This window comes from Crocodylus porosus, unplaced genomic scaffold (assembly GCF_001723895.1).
Source record: "Crocodylus porosus isolate Cpor-Errol unplaced genomic scaffold, CroPor_comp1, whole genome shotgun sequence".
Lineage (NCBI taxonomy): Eukaryota > Metazoa > Chordata > Crocodylia > Crocodylidae > Crocodylus > Crocodylus porosus.
Genome location: NW_017728927.1, coordinates 12,554,036 through 12,572,069, shown reverse-complemented (window position 1 = coordinate 12,572,069; position 18,034 = coordinate 12,554,036). Strand labels below are relative to the sequence as shown.

The following is an 18,034-nucleotide window of genomic DNA, read 5'->3' as shown; positions in this document are numbered from 1 at the left end:
GGGCGGCGGCCGGGGCTCCGGGCTCGTGGGAGACGGAGTCTGGTCCACAAACAGGCTGCATCGCTTCACGCTCCGGCGGTGCTGCGCCTCTCGCACGCCTCCGTATATATGCACGCACTTTGCAGCCTCGCAGCGTATATAGTACATATATTTTACACACACACGTGCACGTGCCCATTTACATACATACAGACACTTCACAGCATATATCGCACACATGCAGGGGGCACACACATAGACACACTTTGCAACCTTGCAGCATATATGTATTACACACACACACATGCATGGGCACATTCACATACACACTTCGAAGCATTTTGCACACATGCCTATGTACATGTACACGTGTGTACACACGTGGCAACCTGCAGCATATTATATATTGTATTCAGCCATGCATATGTACTTGTACACACACACACACACGCTTTAGCTAGTCTAAAAGCTGGAAATGCACCCTGCTTTCTACTTGACTTCGGACTACCAAGGCTAACAAAGTCTCTTCGCTCTAATAGTGGCTGAGCTCAAAGGACACCGCAAACATTTGCACAGAGGCTTGTGCCTTACAACTGCAGCATTGCTTTACTGGGCAGTTTCGCTTCTTAAATCTATCTAGGCAGCTCTGAAAGTTTCACTTTAGAAAGCATAAGGCCCCTGGAGAGGAGGTGAACAAGGGGCCTCGAGCTAGGAGTAGTGGCTTGAACTTGGGGCGTCTCCAGAGAATTTTGTTGCAAGATGCTGCTTCTCTAGAGAGTGGGCAAACCCCTGCATCTCCTATAGGAATGTGGAAGGGACAAGGCAGCTGCATCCTCCCTGCATTTGCCAAAATAGGCACAGAAAATAGCATCTATTAGTGGCAAATTGTCCAGCTCTACGCAGCAGCGACAAACAAATAACTTTTCATTTAACCTACCTTCTGGAGAGATTCAAGACTTAATTCATTAAGGTCTGCAAATCACGCTGAGATGGTCAGAGGGCAGGTGCTTTAAAAGAACAGTATCTTCCATGTTTCAGGGGTGTAGGGTGTAGCCGTGTTGGTCTAAGGACATAGGCAGACCAATGTCTAATAAAAGATATCGGATTTACCCGAAGAACCATATCTGCTTAAAAGAGCAAGCTATTGTTATAACAAGGCATGCATCGTATAAAGCCCTTAGAAGAGAAGCATGAAATTAGGGAAATGGATATTCATGTGAGGTTGAGCTTTGTCAGAATCCACCCTTTTCTGCTTTTCAGTACAGACAATATTAAAAAAAAATCAAAGGGGATTAGGTACCTTTGTGCTTTCAAACATGCCTCTAGCTACCTACTTACCTAAAAAACTAACCCCTAATCTTGCCAGCCTTTATTTCTGCAAGTCGTTCGACTGACTTCAGTCCAACTTGCTGCATAAGAACGATTCACCTGACTAGAAGCTTGCAGGATTAGGCCTTCAGGCAGTAATAAAGCCAACAGACCAATCGCAGCTACAAACTGAAGGGTAAAATGCCTTACCCATAAGCGCATATATGTTTGCAAGTCCCTGGAGGTTTCCGCAGAGCTGGGGATGACTCCTGCCAGGGGGACTAAATGAAGCACGTTTCACAGTGACAAACATTTCCTGGAGGCGTTGCAAATGAGGATGAGCAGAATCAGATGGCATTTGTGGTGACAGGACCTACAGCTTTATGGCATGAAACGCACCCAGCCTGACCAACTGCCACCTTGGACCTTACTTATCCAGTTGCTCCAGGGAACGGTGGCTTGCGTAGGTCTCCACACGCAGCCAAATCCAGCCTATTTTCTCCTTCAGCAGAGATGGATCTCGCATGCTTGGAGGAAATGGGTTTAAAGGAATGTGAAATTTGGTTTGCAGAGGGGTTAAACATCCCAACATCCAAGCATCCTTCCCTTCCTCTCCCAGGTCTTGACTTTCTTCCACATTATGAGTTCAGTCTCTTAGTTGAGCAAAATCTTTCTTTAGTCTACGTCAACAGACAAATTGAGAAAATTGCCCTCAGCCTTGCATCCCTGTTTATCCTGGTAACAAGATGATCTGAAAGCAGCACTGCTTGCAGATCACTAACTGGCTAGGGCATTTCTCCATGACAAGCTAATGCTTGTTATGTGCACTTGGGGCTTTTCATTTAGGCTGACGGGCTATGAATTTTCTGCACTATGGCTGCTTATTTACAGGACAGCATCCAATTCAAGCAATTAATCAGCTTTAACAAAGTCAGCTACGGTTCCCCAGATGCACACAGCGCCCGGTTTAACGTCTCTCTCTCTCTCTGAATATCTCAGAAAAGTTCAGAGGTGAAGAAACAGAATCCATAGGCCTCCTTGAGGGTCTGAAGCCCACCGTTCGCATGAAGAAGGTTGCATGCAAAGACATCCAGAATTTAAGATTAGCCGGTTAGAGACAACATCGCCCAGTTTAAGGCCAGGTTGTTTTTTTAAAGCACTGAACAATGAGCATCTGCACACCCGTTTCTCCCCCTGGGACCAACACACCCTCTGCACACCCTGGGCGGCTCGTCTCCTCACCAGATTCCAGTGAACGTGGGCTGCGTTACGTCGGCTGTAATTATGCTATTGCTATCAGGCCAATGTCAATGTAACTGAGAATAAGTGACACAACCGTGAAGTACAAAAAGAATAATTCATAGGTAATTGTCAATCACAGGGAGTCATTGATAGGTAGCTGATTTACAAAGGGAATAATTTACGAGGAACTGAATCGCATTTATGCGGAGCTGTCAGGGAGGAGTGCATTGGCTGTATTCTGCTGTGTGATAAGAGGCGGCTCCATTTTGAAAGGAAGATTTCTGGCGAAAAAAGTTAAAAGCCGTCAGAACTCCCCAGTAAAAATAGTTGCAAAGGGGACTGTCTCAGCACTTCCTCAGCCAGACAGGACAGCGCAGACCGGGTCCCTAGAGCCCCAGTCCCAAAGGCTTTGTCCTTGAAGCCCTCTGCAGCTACCTTGGGCAGTGTAGGACCGATGCCAAAGTCTTGGGGTTCTGTGTGCTACCTTGTACACAGCGTGTGCTCGTGTGTGATGGAAAAGGAGAGGACAACCTTTTTACAGGTTTCTAAATGCTGAATACATAAATCCACTGAGGGGCTGTGGGGGCACACCGGCATACTACACCTTCAGTGCACAAATCATTTACTCCACACACTAAAGTTTAGTGACCAGACTAGGGCTTTACATTTCTTCATCTCTCCTGTAAATCTTAGGAAACTTTGCAGTACTTCAGATTACGCTTGCTCTGCAGATTTTAGGGCTTGGGGAGTTTTGGGGAAGAGTGGGGGAAGGAGGAGGAGGTACCCCCCCACACACATATTGCCTTTACCTTTCTGCAGTTTGCTGGTATTCACAGATGTCATAGATTTTTAGGGGCAGAAGGGACCTCAGTAGGTCATTGAGTCCGACCCCCTGCTCTGGGCAGGAAAGAGCGCTGGGGTCAGATGACCCCAACATGGTGCTTGTCCAGTCTCCTCTTAAAGACCCCCAAGGTAGGTTGCTCCATGGGAGCAGGTGGGAACATGGATGCAGCGATTGCTACTTTTATTATTCAGGTTTTTCTTATTAAAAGAGCCTGCTGGAGTCCACAAACCAGCCCCCATTGTGATATTACATCTGAAGGTTGTACTAAGGTTTCCTTGACACAAAAGCAAAGGATTACATAGCCCTTTTTCCACCACTTCAGTTAGTGAAAGAGCATGTCCAGATATCAGAGCAGGCACAAAATGCATTACTTATAGTTCAGGTTGTAAACCAGCTTCTGTTTTAAACTTAAGGTGCCCACGAGCCTTTCCTAGCCATTAATTTTCTCTAGTGAAGTGTTTTAGGAAAGCTTGTGAAATGGAAGCAATCAATCATGCTGGTTTTGCACAATGTAACAGGTTGTGGCCATTCTGCTATAGGCAAAAACATTGAGTGCAGGAGAACTAGGCAGGAATCACACCAGGCAAATATGGGATAACGAGCGAACTCCTGCACTGGATCCCACAAGATGCTAAGTGCCTTCAGCCAATACTGACCGCTCTGGAGTTGTGTGTGGTCAACACAACGCCCCTTTGAAAGTCTCTCAGTAGGAGGTTGATCAGGTTTGCTACAGCAGGCATTGTGCAGACTACCCACAGTACGGACAGTTTTGAGAAGCCGTATATCTGTATCCCACAGCTGTAGCATGCTCGATATCCTGTACAGGAAGCTAGGTAGCTGCACTAGAGGGCTGTGCACACAGTAGTATTCACAGTCACATGCTACAACTCTTCTCTCTTGACATGTTGATTTAAAAAAACCCCATCTTTTTCAACAAAAAACTTCCCCAACCACCCCTTGACCCTGCCTCTAATACTAGATTTACTTACCAGGGAAGTACTAATAAAAGGTAGTTCGTGCTTCTTAAAACCTTTCTTGCCAAGATTAGTTTCAACCAGGACCACAGCAAAGACACTTAGAAACCCCCTCTCCCCCATCTTTCCCATCTCCTCTTGCCTGCCTTGGTGGGGGTGGGTATCCATGATCCCTTAATGCTTTTCACATTGCTGATAGTTTCTACATGTAGGTGCTAAGTGTGACTAAGAAACTGGTGTTTGGATTATGGTTTTGTATGATTATTACAAAATTACTGAATGGGTGAAATCTTGGCTTCCATGAAACTAATGGCCAGATTCTCATCTACTGCAATAGGGCCAGTGTGTGCAAGGAAGTCAGACTGATCTTTTAGACCAGTCTGGACCAGGGTATGGCATAGCTCTCACTATATCTGCTAACGCACAAGTGTTTGCTTTGCTAATGTAGGTTGTTTGGGGCTTCTGTGGATAGTAATTGCAGAATGGATAGTGCCTCCATGTACAGGCTTGGATTGCCATCTGTAAAGGGAGAGAAGCAAGGGTTCTTCTGACAGTATCTTTCATTGAATCAACTGTGTATTTGGGAGAGTTGGCAGACAAGCCAGACACGAAGGGCACATCTATATGTCGCTCTCTGTCACAGTAGTGATGTGCTACGGTGACATAGCAATCACATGAGTCTACACGTGACCAGCAGCTACTTCGCCGTAACGGCGCGCTCCCCCCATTTTAACGCACTGCTACGGCAAAGTCGTGGCTAAACCAACCCATGTGCTGCAGTGCGGGCGGTTACCGTGTTGTGTTGTAGTACTTCCTTATAAGTACTAAAGCACAGCACAGTAACAACGTTGCCGTAGGGTGACGTGTAGACATGCCTAAGGTGCCCTTCCTCAAGTCTGAGAAGAGAACAGGTACAGTAGAGACACAGGAAGGACAAAGAAAAGTTCCCTCCTCTTTTCGAAGACTTTCATTGTGTTGTGTGTCAGATGATGGGGAGCTATTTAAAAACAAGGCCCTGCAAACCCAGGAGAAAGGCCCACATTTGCTCTGAATGGGTACAGTATTTCCATAGCACAGACTGGAGGCCTAGTCCCATCCCAGCATGCGCTAGGCTTAGCATAAACCCAGGCTGGAAGCCCCCTCTTTCCTTCCCCAGAGTCCCAAGCAGGGATCTTCCAGAGGAACCTATGTTGTAATGGTAGTCAAATGCCTAATCCCCGAGTCTGGGATTTTCCAAGTAAGGAACCTGGAGGTGCTGTTCCCAGGACACTAACAGCATTTCCTTTCAGCTGGATGCTTTGATTTGCACTAAGTTTACCTTTTTGTATCAGCTCCAGGGTTCTTGATGTTAATCCACGGTGGTACAAAGGTTACAAAGGTACTCGGGCATGACAGAGCGGGGCCATAAGTGCCTAGCTTGATGGGCAGATAGAACAAATGAACACGAGTCATTCACCACGTCCATTCACTCATCTGAGCTGGCAGTCTGCCCCGGACCCAAGTTCTGAGGCTGCTCAGATCATCTCCAGCAGATATCTGAGTCAATATTGTCAAGAGCAGAGGTAGAAAGGTGCTAGGAGAAGCAGTTGGCAGTGCACAACATGTATTATTCACGTTACAAAACACAGGAACTAGGCTACCTGTTTTGAGCGTCATCTGCTGGTACATCATCAGCTACTCCTGTAAACAGAGGGAACCGGCACTTCAGCCCAGACTGCAAACTTACTCAAGAGCAAACTGTTAAGGGTTGCAGGTGCCTCACAGGTCTAAAAGACAGTGGTTGTATTCACTCTTCCTAGGCAGTATCACAGTCCCTGGCCCCATCTGCAATGCTGCAGTGCAGACATGCTCAGGAGTTCAGCTTTGGGCCCCGTGCTTTGAAGGATGCCCTCATCTCAACCAACCCTGCCCTGCAGGAGCTCTACACCAAAGCTTTCTCCAGTGCAGAGAAGCTGTTCCTCTCTGAAGCCTACAACCCCCAGAGGACGATCTTCTGCACCCTGCTCATTCGGACAGCTTTTGACTGGATCCTCAGCCACCCAGATGCCCCCGAGGACTTTGAAACCTTCTATCACTCCATGCTGAGGAGGAAGCAGAGTTTCTATCGAAAGCACATCTACCTGCAGCCTATCGGTAAGGCAGGTGCCTGCACAAGGAGGGGAGAGGGGGGAACATCTTTAAAGAGATGTGGGGGTGATTTATAAATACCAACAACTTCCTTTTCAGCCTCTTATGAGCGAAAGGCTGGGAGGGGCTCCCCAGGCCATCATGTGCAGCAACTACTTACTCAAAGACACCTAAAACCCATCTGCTCCAAACTTTCAACTTACTACAAAGCCTAAAAATCAGAAATGCCAAGAAGAGCCCACAACACGCTTCAGGTAGTAGTAGTGGAGGTGAAGGCATGGCCAGCACCCTGCTACTGCCACGGCAGTGAAGTGACAGGTTACTTAACTCTTCCATCCAAGAGCAAAGCCTGCAAATGGCCAATGCCACAGCAAGGCCCTTGTGTTCCTGTAATCAGATACTGGGATGCCAGGGCTGGCGTCTAGCTTTGATTCAAAGCCATGGGTCACTGACAACAACTGGAGGGAAGGGAGACCCTGGAGGCAGCTCATAACCCGAGGGGTCCTGTCCCGTGTGTCCTCTGATACATTTACATTCAAATGCTCATAGGACCCACAGCTGTAGGGTGAAGCTTTGAGAGGCCTGCCACAAAGAACCTGCAACTAAGATTACTAAGCAAGCACCCTCTCCTAGAGACCCATCTCTCCCCACCCCCAGGCAAACCTTGATAAGCAGCCAAAAACACAGCTGCACCCCTACCTCATTCCCATTAGCTCTAAAGAAGTCCCTTCAGGTGTTTTAGCTTCTCTCTAGCTATAAGGTTTGACACTGGTGCTTTTGTTCTTAGATCTCATTGAAGGGTCTTCTGGGATATCACTGCTGGATTCCCTTAGGAGCTGTGTTGAGTCTTTCTTCCTGGGCCTTCGGGTAAAGTGCCTTCCTTCCATTCCCATCTCGTCCATTCGCTGCTGCTACCGACAAAACCAGGACTCAGACAGGGTACAGCTTCACACAGGTAAGGATGGGGGAGAGCGTGGAGTGATCTGCCAGGCACACCGGCTCCTGACGGCCTCTCGGCCCACACCCACTCCCTTGGGAAACATCCGAGTATTCATCTCCCTGCCCAAACAGGAGGAAGGAAGTGAATAGGGAAAAATCCTGTTCCAGTGGAAAACCGAGAACTTTGGGGCTGGAAAGAACAATAGAAAAAATAGACAAGGCAGCAGTTCACATCATATTTTCCCTCTGTTTTTATTTGTCAGAGATATTTCATTTAAGTTTTGCAAGATAAAATCTGCTCTGTCCTCCCTAAGGGAACAGAATACCTTTTGGCCCATGTTTCCCCATCTGCTGCTGAAAGCCAAACTAAACAAATGGCCTGGGCAGTGCAAGTGGGGTGGGTATTTGTTAGCCTCATGTTAGGAAATGGGGGTTCAGATGTCATTTTGGTCCCAAGCGAAATGGGCTTCTTGGTTGCCAAACTAGCAAAGCCACCATGCTGCCTAGTACTGCAGGCAGTACTGGAGCTATCACAGGTCAGGGCTGAGATACCCACAAGGAAGTTCTTACAGCAGCAAGAACTAGTGCATCCTTTCGTTCATCTGCCTTGGCATTGAATTCACCCACTGGCCCAACAAGAATCCACTTCTTTGTCCCTCGAGCTCTCCTTTGGTTTCATTCTGTGTCATAGCGTCATCTCCAGGACAGCAAAGTCTGAAAGTTCCCAGGGTGGAGGAGACAGACGACTGGGCAAGGAACTCTGCTAGCTTGGATTTTCATCCTTCCAAACCACAGTGGAAACTGGGACTCTTGCCTCATCTTCCAGGCTGATTTGATATTTACCCTCTCTCTACTGTTTATCCAGATGGGATCCTGAACTTCCTAAAGAACAACAAGCCCATGGATGCCCTCTGTGTCCTTGGACTCACACTCGTGGACCTGTACCCCTGTGAGACCTGGAGTTTCACTTTCAGCAAATTTCTGCCAGAACAAGGTGGGATTCACATTGTATATTCTTCCCATGTTGGGCACAAGCAAGAAGGGTTTTGTATAGTGTAGTGGGACATGTCCACTGGGAGACTAGAATAGCCAGGTCCTTCCCGGGATTGCTGTTCATCTCCATGTTGATAGGAAATAGGACTTCTCTGTTTAAAACTTGGAAACTCAAGACTCAATGCTGCCAGCAGCTTGCTGATGTGTACAGGCGAGGCTGACATGGTACAAGCCTTTTGGGATATATGCTCCACCCCATCCAGTGCAGTGAGGCATACAGTCACTGGATTGTACTTAAGCAGCTTTCTCACTGTGATGCCTATAGGTTAGGGGCAGCTGCAGGCAGCTGATAGTAGGCCAAGAGAACATCTCTTTCTTATTTGCCTGTCTTCACAGAAGTGGGAGTCTGCAGCTTTGCCAGATTTTCTGGCGATTTCCCCCAGGCAGGCTGTAGCGCCTTAAATCCAGCCCCGCGGAGGGGAAAGCTGTGCAAGGTCACAGAGAAGACTGGAGACCGGACATTGCTGTTCAGTGTGCTGGAGATGGTCCAGTGTTGCAAGGTGCGGTAAGCAGCCTACACAGACCCAAATGTCCTGCAGCAGGAGGGTTATGTTACAGCAACCCACAGATCCTGCCTTCAAGTCTCAAGAAGCAGAAGTGAGAGCGACCTAACCACTGCCGGTGAAAATGGAACAAAGCGTTTGTGTTAACACATCTTGCTCATCACTTTGCACCTTCCAATCCTGTTCAGTCATTCATTAATTCACAAGACCCCTGAGCAGAGTGAAGGGGTTTCATTTCTGTTTCACATACAGGACAGAGAGCAGCACCGTGAGAGTGCGAGACCTGCTTTTATCATCAAGTCTGGGTTTCTGCTCCCACTACTAGTCTCGTGCTCAGGGTGCCGCCTGGAGCGCTGCCTGTCAGGAGCTGGGTGGGCAGATAGGTGATCCCCTCTCTGTGCCCAGTGCTGTCACTAGAGAGTTCCCACCAGCCTAGAAAGCACTTGTCTCTAATACTTGACAGATGTAACAGGTGCATGCAATTTTAATCCCAAACCTACAGCATAGAGGAAGGGATTTGCCAGACCCTACATGGACCCACCAAAAAGTTTGCACATTTTCAAAACTCCTTGTAACCCAATCTTCCCCCCTGCATACACATCCTCTTGCTATTTCTCCCCAAACTTCCTTCTATAGGGCTTCTTACAGGGCTTGGCTCCTTCACTGAGCAGCTGTTGCAGCTTCATACTTCTCTGCATTCCCTGCTGACTGCTCAGTCTTTCCTGCAGTGCTTTGCCAGTCCCCACTGGATCTCTGACTGGGAGAGGAAGGCAGCTAGATTGGGTGGCTGGAGCATTTTCAGGTGGCTATCTAGTGTTTCTGACCTATGACTGTGTGCCACCAAAAGCGCTCTCCCCCCCACCAACTCGAGTTGCTTACAAAAACAATATCCAGACCCCCATTCTGTAGAAGCAGAAAGTCTGCATGTTGGGATAGACTGGAAGTCTGGGAACTAGGCTCACTCATGGCCACTAGCAGACCAGCCTGGAGGGAGCCTGTAGTTGAGTTGACAAGGAGCTTGGATTCCTCTTTCCCTCCAGATGTGGAAAGGCAGAGAGAAGGGAGGTTGTGGTGGGGGCTGGAGTGACCCTTTTCTTCTGTGATTTTTGCTTTCCTGGAAGGTCATGTGCCATGAGATCTGCCACCTGATCGGCCTGGGGAACTGCAGGTGGCTGCAGTGCATCATGCAAGGCGCGCTGAGTTTGGACGAAGCGCTTCTAAGGCCCCTGGAGCCCTGTCCCATCTGCCTTAGGAAACTGCAGTATGTCGTGGGCTTCAAACTCGTCGAGCGTTACCGGGTGAGAGACAGACTGCTACAACTGCATTTAGGGCACTGGGGTGAAGAAGGAAGTCCAGTAGCTTGGTAGTCTATCCCTGAAACAGCATCCTGTGAACATGTTATAGGAAGGACAGGCCTAAAAATACACACAGCTCAGCCCCAGGTGTCAGCGTGAGTTACCATGGGAGAGGGGGCATAACATGACAAACTGTGACTAATACTCTGCGCTTTGTAGGCAGCCTCCAGAGCTGTGCACCAACACTAAGGTGGTAACTGCTATCCCTATTGCACTAATGAGAAGGAGGCAGAGCCAAGGTCAGAGATGTAGTCAGAATGTGAAAGCTTCTGGATCCAGTCCTCTGCTATGGGACAATATGATTTTGTCTCAAAGCAACCCCTCCTAGCACAGCTACCTTTAGACATCACTCATAGGTCATTCCACTATTAATGACTGCTAATGCTATCTGCCACTAGTGGCTAAACAGCTAGTCTCACTAGCGCTGAGAAGAACACACTGCAGTTCTTGCAAACCGCCCATCTTGGTTTTGATTCTGTTCTCTCCAAAGGACATACATCTTGTTCAGAGACCGAGTTTTCCAGAACTGCCCATTTTCAATTCCATGCATTGTGTTTTCACCATGTCTGTAGTTAGCTGTGCAATTCCAGGGGGATTTCTAGGTTCTTTTCCTTAGTTCTTGTTTGTTCAGTTTGGAAGGAAAACCTGTTTCATACAGAAAACAGTTTTCATTGCAAATGGAGGCAGAACACACTATATCTGGTTGTATTGCTTGTCGCTGTGAGGAGCAGCTCACCAGCCTCATCTTCTAGATCAACTGTCTGGATCTAAAACTGAGAGATCCTCACACCCAGTAGCACTAGGCTTCAATTTTTACAAGTCAAGGGGATAAGAGCTGCAATGCAGCTACTCCTTTTCAAGAATCGCTCAATTAATGTTTCTATTAATGGCTTTCTTCAACACCTGTTTCACTGCAGTGAATATTGCGATTAGTTCAGCCTCCCCAATGCCACAGCAAAAGCTTCATCAAAGAGAAGAGACAACCCTCACCACCATGCATCATGATTACCTCTGAGCCCACAAGAAAATAACTAGACGAGGTACAGGCTATGTATTATAGTTGTACTCAACTCTCTAAGAGGCTTGATGCAGGCTGCACAAAAATGTAGAAAGGCAGATGAAATAGGAGAGGGCAAAGAATGTTTGGAAGCAAAATCTGATCAGAAAGCCAAGCTGCCGGCAAAACTCATTTTGCGAGGCCACAGCAAATCAGCGCCAGGCATCTGGAGTCAGCCTTACTTTTTGCTATTGGTTCTTCCAGTTGGAGAACAACCAACCTGCCTAAATCACATAATGGCTCAGGTCCCAAGTAATAGATCTGGGGAATGCCAGGCACAAAGCTGCTCTCCCGCCTGGAGCAGACAATGCTGCCAAGGTTAATGACTGCAGCGCAGGTTACGGGCAGGGCACCCAGAGGAGGAAGATAATCTTTCTGTAAGAGGATGAACACTGCAATTAATCTGAGCTGCCCTCATAACTGTGAGTTATTTAGACATCAGGCAATTAAGAGCCTCTTGTTCCAGGGTTTAGTTTATCTTGCAACTTAGAGCAAAAAAATCCACAGGCACATAATGCAATCTGTTCCCCTTACAGCACTGGCATATCCTGCATCTCTGACCTTGATTTGTTTGTAGTATTTTTCTTCAAGGCTGCAGTGAGGAGAGCAACTGGAAAGGGACCCAGGCTTGTCTTCTCAACACATTAGTTCCATTTAGTTTCTCAATTTAGCCTAGCTCAATCCCTTACCCTAGAGATTTATTCTCCCTGCCCTTTGCAAATTGCTCTGTTCTACGTGACTGCATAGAGGAAATCCTCACTTATAACCATGTCAAACTCACCCAGGGATTTAACAGATGTGGGCAAGGGCAGGATCACCCTCTGCTACAACCCACTGGCCCTAGTGTCAAACAGCAGGCTTGATGCCATGCTCAACAGTATATTGAGCAGGCCAGGTCCCTGCTGCTTCTCCACAACTATTCATTTTGCAGTAACAAGTGTGTGCAGAGGCTCCCCTGTCTGGTTAGGCACAAAACACACAGCCAGATCTACCACCACAAAGTAAAAGAAACCCTGCGGACAGAGAGACTGGAAAGGATTCTGCTCTGTAACAGTGATTTTGGAGAGAGCTATCCCTCTAGACCTGGAAAAAAACAGCCTTGTGCGTTTGAATGTCCTGGCCTCAGCTCACTTTTGCTTGGACTCGTGCTTCCCTCAAGCACTGTGGCTTGGGCCGGGCAGCAGTTTTGGTTTCTTTGGAGTTTCATTGATGTGCTGTATTTTAAAGAGCCATTATAAAATCCCTAGCATAGCTGCAGCTCTCAGGCAGCCTCACTGTCATCACCCCCTGCTCTGGCCCCTGCCACACTAGCTGATACGTGCGCCTGTGTATGGAGGAGGATAGGGCTGGCTTTAATCATACAAGGCACTGCATCAAGGCAGGAAGGGAAGTCTTTCCTTCTGGCCAAGAAAAATAGCAAGGGATCTCAGCTGTTCAGATACAGCTGAGCTCAAAGGGACAATTTCTTCCCTGTACAAAACTCTTCTCCAAGGCTTTGCTCTCGGACTGAAACGGGAAACATGGCAGCCTTCTCCCAAACACTCAGCCCAGTCTCTTTATATCACTGGCCTGCAGTAAGGAGACAACAGGGGGAGGGAAGAGCAGGAAGAAAGGAAACCTGGGGGAAAAGCAGCTCTGCAAATTGCCCGCAGAGCTCGGAGGCTTAGCCAGAGCGTGGCACTGGTGCCCTCTGCTGGAACAAGCCCGGCACAAATCCTGCCCGGGAGCACAGTGCAGTCCCACCCTGAGCCCGCCTTAGGGGCTGTGCCGCGTGCTTGTATGTCCCGGCTGTCTCCACTGGGTGTCCTTGAGCAATTGTACAACTTTGCAAAGACACCAGCTGTGGAGTAACAGGAAATGTAAAGATAAAAGGCACTGGTATGTAAGAAGGTGGGCGCGGGGATGTGGAAAGCCAAGCAAAAGAGCACCCCACACATAGCGATGCACCGCATAAGGAGACTGTTATCAAGTGGTGACTGTCCGTTGCTACACTTCATTCCCAGCCGCCTAAGGAATCAGTGTGCCGGGAGCAATTCGTTGTTTGCCACGTTGTTTGCAGCGTTTAGATATTTAAACAGGGAATCATCTCGGGCATTTCGCTTTCCGTGACTTCTTTCCTGGAGCCCAGCTTTTCCTCATGCATATTCCAGTGCGAGAGATGAGGAACGAAATTGCATGTTAAAACAGGATTTAATAGGCTGCTGAAATGAGATTCTTCACACTTTTTCTCAGGAACATTTAATATTCGTATCACTGCCTCTAGAGGGGCACGGGTTGGTATGTTGCTTTTACCCTGATCAAAGGCCCGCAGAGGTGTGTGGATGAGCACCAACTGCTCAGGAGTGGTCCAGCCCTGGCCTCCTCGTTTAACCATCAGGGCAGGGACTGGGCGGGGGCTTTGCAGGCCGCCAAGGTGCAGATACATCTTTCGCACCCAGTCCCTCCCAAAGAGGAGTTCAGTTTGCAGCTCTGCTTTTCTCTCTCTCCGCTGCACCACTGGGACTGTTAAGGGTGCTTCTGGCTGTAGGCACCCGCCTTGTACCATCTGAAAAGGGAATCTCTTTTCAGAGATGAAGTGTTCAGTACTTCCCAAAAACCTGAGCCACTTGGGTCTCAATTCTGAATGGGCCCTTTGAATATCCCGGCCCCCTGGTGTTTGCCGTTGTGCCAAGTTCTCTCTCATTCTCCAAAATGAAACCTTTCTCCTGTCTCCACAGAAACTGTATGCTTGGACACAAACTGTACTGTCAGCCTGGGCCAGTCAGGAGCCAACAGACCTGTCGGCCTCCGAGGACCTCCTGCCATTCAGCTCGGACTCGGGGATGTGCTGCGAGAACGACTCCGAAGCAGTCACTTCCCTGTCCGAGCCCCTAACCCCGGACACATGCAGCCAGGCCCTCTCCATCGGGCAGGAGCTGGAGCACGATGAGCAGTTGTGTTCTCTGGCCGACACGCACAGCGAGCAGGAACTGGACGGCACTACCAAGACCACAGACATCATCAAGGAGTACGAGCTGTGGCTGGAAATGTGCATCGCTGCCTTGGAGAGGAATGTCTCTGAGGAGGAACTGGCCCAGGTGGACGAAACTGTGGATGCTTTTGCCAGGTGGGAAATGTTTACAGGGCAGCTCCCCACCATGAAGGACTTGTCCTTGACCAGGGGCAGCGTAGGGTTAAGGAAAGTCCTCGGAGACAAATTCTCATCCTTGCGGAAGAAGCTGAGCTCCAGAAGACTGCCAAAGGGGGAATCCTCCCCTCATCGCTGGAGATGGGAAGAAAACTAACAGTGGCCTGACCTGTGTGTCCATCTCTCACTGTCCTTCTGGCTGGGAAATGGCAGCCTGATTTAAGTTTTGTTCTATTATTACCCTGCATCAGATCTTTCCCACCAGAAGTTACATCCCACCAGAATTAAGTGTTTCTTTTTCCCCTAATGTGGAGTTCAGTCAGTCTGTCTATCTCCATCTCTAAGAGCTTGTCTGAATGAGAGAGTAACACTGGCTTAATGTAAAGTATCAATCCAAACCTATGACAAGTCCCATGTGGATGCTCCTACTTCAGTCTGGCTTACAGTGGCTTGGAACAGGTTTAAGTTAAAAGCAGCTTAAAACACGTTCATGTAAAGGTTTACACCAGTTGAGGGGAAAAAAAAGGAGCAAATTAAGCCAATGCAAAACTCCAATATAAGGAAATCGCCAATCTACTGAAAGCTTGAGCCATACAAACATGGCCATGATTTTTCATCTCATGTAATGCCAAGTATCCATTTCCAGCCAGATCTCTGATCCAGAGGTTGTAGGAGAAGAGCTGAGGCTTTCTAACCACAGACCCATAAGAGTCCAGGTAGACAGCAGCAAGCAGGGTCTGGGAAGTCAGATGGTAATGGGCACTGGGTACAGCAATAAGTAAAAACTGCCACTGCTTATCCATCACAAACGGCTTTATGTTGGCTGCCACTTGGTTGGCGCACAGGGGATCTCTAGGAGCCGTACAGCCAAGATTGTAGCCATGAGCTGTAACAACTCTTATCCTCTGAGCATTGGCACAAGAGAGAAATTCCTAACACAGTCATGGCTTACTTTTGCTTGCAGAGACTTTGCTTCCAGCAGCTGACACACCAGCTTCTTCCTCTCTGGCCAAGGTCCCCAAGTCCGATATGAGTGCATTTACTAATAGGAAAACACTGCAGAACCTGCCTTTCAGTTGATAGCAACTCTCCAGCTATTTATAGCTGGCTGCTTGTGAGGCTGACAGTTTTTCAAGCCTTGTAAGAGCAGGGGCTGGCTCTCTCCATCATGGTTTCCCTCTGAATTCTGGCACTGATAATGCAGTCATCAACTTACTCTTGGTGGCCAGACTTAGTAATTTTAGATCCAAAAAATCTATTTAGTGTCCTGCTGCCCAAGACAAGCAAGCAGGTCAAACTGAGTCATGAGACTCCCCCCCTCCCCCAGCTGAAATTTTGGGCTTTAACGAGGGTACCAAAATACAGGCCCCAGCTTTCTCCATGCAGCTGAAAACTGCAAAAACCAAGGATTGCACTTTGTGGAAGAGGGCAGTGAGACAGCTTGCTCATGCAGGTGACTGGAGAAAACAGGGTGGCTTTTCCAAGAGAAGCCTGATGAAGGGCAGATGTCTAATGAACAAATTAAAGTCAGCACGGTTCATAGAAAGAGGAAAAAGGGGCCGACTTCTACAAGACTAATGAAGTCAGTGACTGGAAACGTTCCCGCCCTCTCCCCTGCCACAGCCCCTACATCTGGAATCCATGTTAGGGGAAAGCGGCTGCTGCCGCCCCCTGCCGGCTCCGTAAACCCGAATCACTGGTTAACACTTGCTTTTCATCTCTCAGCTTTTTCAGACCTACCGAGGCTTTTGAACAAATCCTACATGGACGATAAACCCAGTTGCTGTCCACATCCTGTTCTCATCCTTTTTAGAGCACTGTTACTATTTTAAACATGAGCCGACTCGTTTTCCAGCCTGTTCATTCTTGCTTGCTCCTACAGTGAAGTCATAGGGCTAAATGTAAGGCAGTTCCCAGAAAGATCATGAACTCGAGATGATGGCATTGCTATAGAACCGAAAAGGAAGAGGGAGGTGGCAGTCCTCAGCTATGATTAAATTGCAGAGGGAACACAGGAGAGGGGTGGCTAGCTAAAGCAGAGATGTGCTTTTAAACATCTGACTGACATGGAAGTCTCCCTTGTAGGAAGTGACAGAGGAAATGCAGGGCTATTCCCACTCACTACTTTGAAGCCAAACATTAAGGGGGGCGGGGAAGAGGGCAGGGAAATGTGGCTGTAGCTGATTTAGCTTATATATAGCTTTTTGTTAGACAATTATACCATAAAAGCAGACACTTCCTTTGAATAGCTCTGCTCCCAAACTCCTGACATGCTTGCAACATTATAATCAATAGTCACCCACTTACCAGTTCAGAGTCTAGGGCCAGTCTAGAAAAGGACGAAGGCTGCAGTGGAACTTGGAGCTTCACACACCTGGGTAGGATCCAGGATGGGGTGGCACTTCAGGGAAGGAAATATAAAAGGATGACTACTCTTCTAAGCTCTCAGACAGTTGTGAGATAGTCTGTACAATCCTGGTGTGCAGGTTTCTTGTGCATCAGGCTACACTTAGCACCTGCAAAGAGGTTTCCCTCAAAGTCCTCTTTATCAGGCCACACAGTCTTTCATCCCCAGTCAGATAAGTGGCCAGTTAATATTAGATACTACATGAATTGTGAAACAGCTTAACCAAATGCTGCACAGCCCAGGTCTGGCTCGTGGAATCAGGATGTACAGGTGACCAGAGCCAGCAGCCACCAAGTTCTGCTCAAGGTAGGTGATGGGCATGAAAGGGGCAGAATAAGTGACATCCAGTTTAAGCACACTGTCAGTATATTGTTGTCCATGTTAACAATTGGGAAACATTCACACAGGAGAAAAGTACCTGGCAAAAGGTTTTGTAGATAGTGTCAGACCCAGAATCAGGGCAGATACCATTCCCACCTCTCTGCATGTATCCAAGCTCTGGAGGGGAGGAGCGCCACTGCTGGGAGAGCAAACCTGACAATTCTCAGAGGGAAGCAAGTAATTATCAACATCCGATGAAGGTGTCCCTGTAAAGAGTTAGTCTTCCCTTTTAAACAGCACCCACTGCTGTTAAGATTTGATTAACCTCGCTGCAAGACATTGCTGTAAAGGAGAGTTCACCAATAAAAATGCCGGCTACAGTGATTAGCTGCTAATAGGCAGGGCACAAGAGGCGGCCTTTGGGTTTGTTTTTAGAAGGTTAATTTGAAGGACCCATAAATCAGTGCAAAGTAGCTTAATACTCACCACGGGCTGTCAGCCAAGAGCAGTCACAAGCCCTGGTGAAGCCATGGACTGCTACATGGGGTAACGCATACAGCTGCATCGTCTATATATATTGCGCTGCAGCACCTAGGCTTCCTGTACTAGACAGTACTTCACCCTGACTTGGGGAGCCCTTGGTGCAGGATGTACACTCCAGAGCTGCACCAGCAGAAGCAGTGGTAACTAATGACCGAGAACTCTCCAGGTCATTCAGCTCCTCAGCATCTCCCTCAAGGAAAGCAGTCAGTAAACTGGGGTGGCCTGCAATCCCCAGGAGATGAGCTTTGGTGCAGG

At 48.1% G+C, this 18,034-nt stretch overlaps 1 protein-coding gene across 1 annotated transcript; it reads left to right on the top strand.

The window, feature by feature from the left end:
• The first annotated feature begins 4,481 nt into the window (after positions 1-4,481).
• AMZ1 (archaelysin family metallopeptidase 1) lies at positions 4,482-16,317 on the top strand. Its single transcript, XM_019542024.1, has 7 exons — positions 4,482-4,503; positions 6,147-6,480; positions 7,262-7,429; positions 8,279-8,407; positions 8,803-8,966; positions 10,091-10,267; positions 14,099-16,317. Exons 2-7 carry the CDS (start codon positions 6,177-6,179, stop codon positions 14,663-14,665), a joined length of 1,509 nt encoding a protein of 502 aa, XP_019397569.1. The 5' UTR covers positions 4,482-4,503; positions 6,147-6,176; the 3' UTR covers positions 14,666-16,317.
• Positions 16,318-18,034: the final 1,717 nt, after the last annotated feature.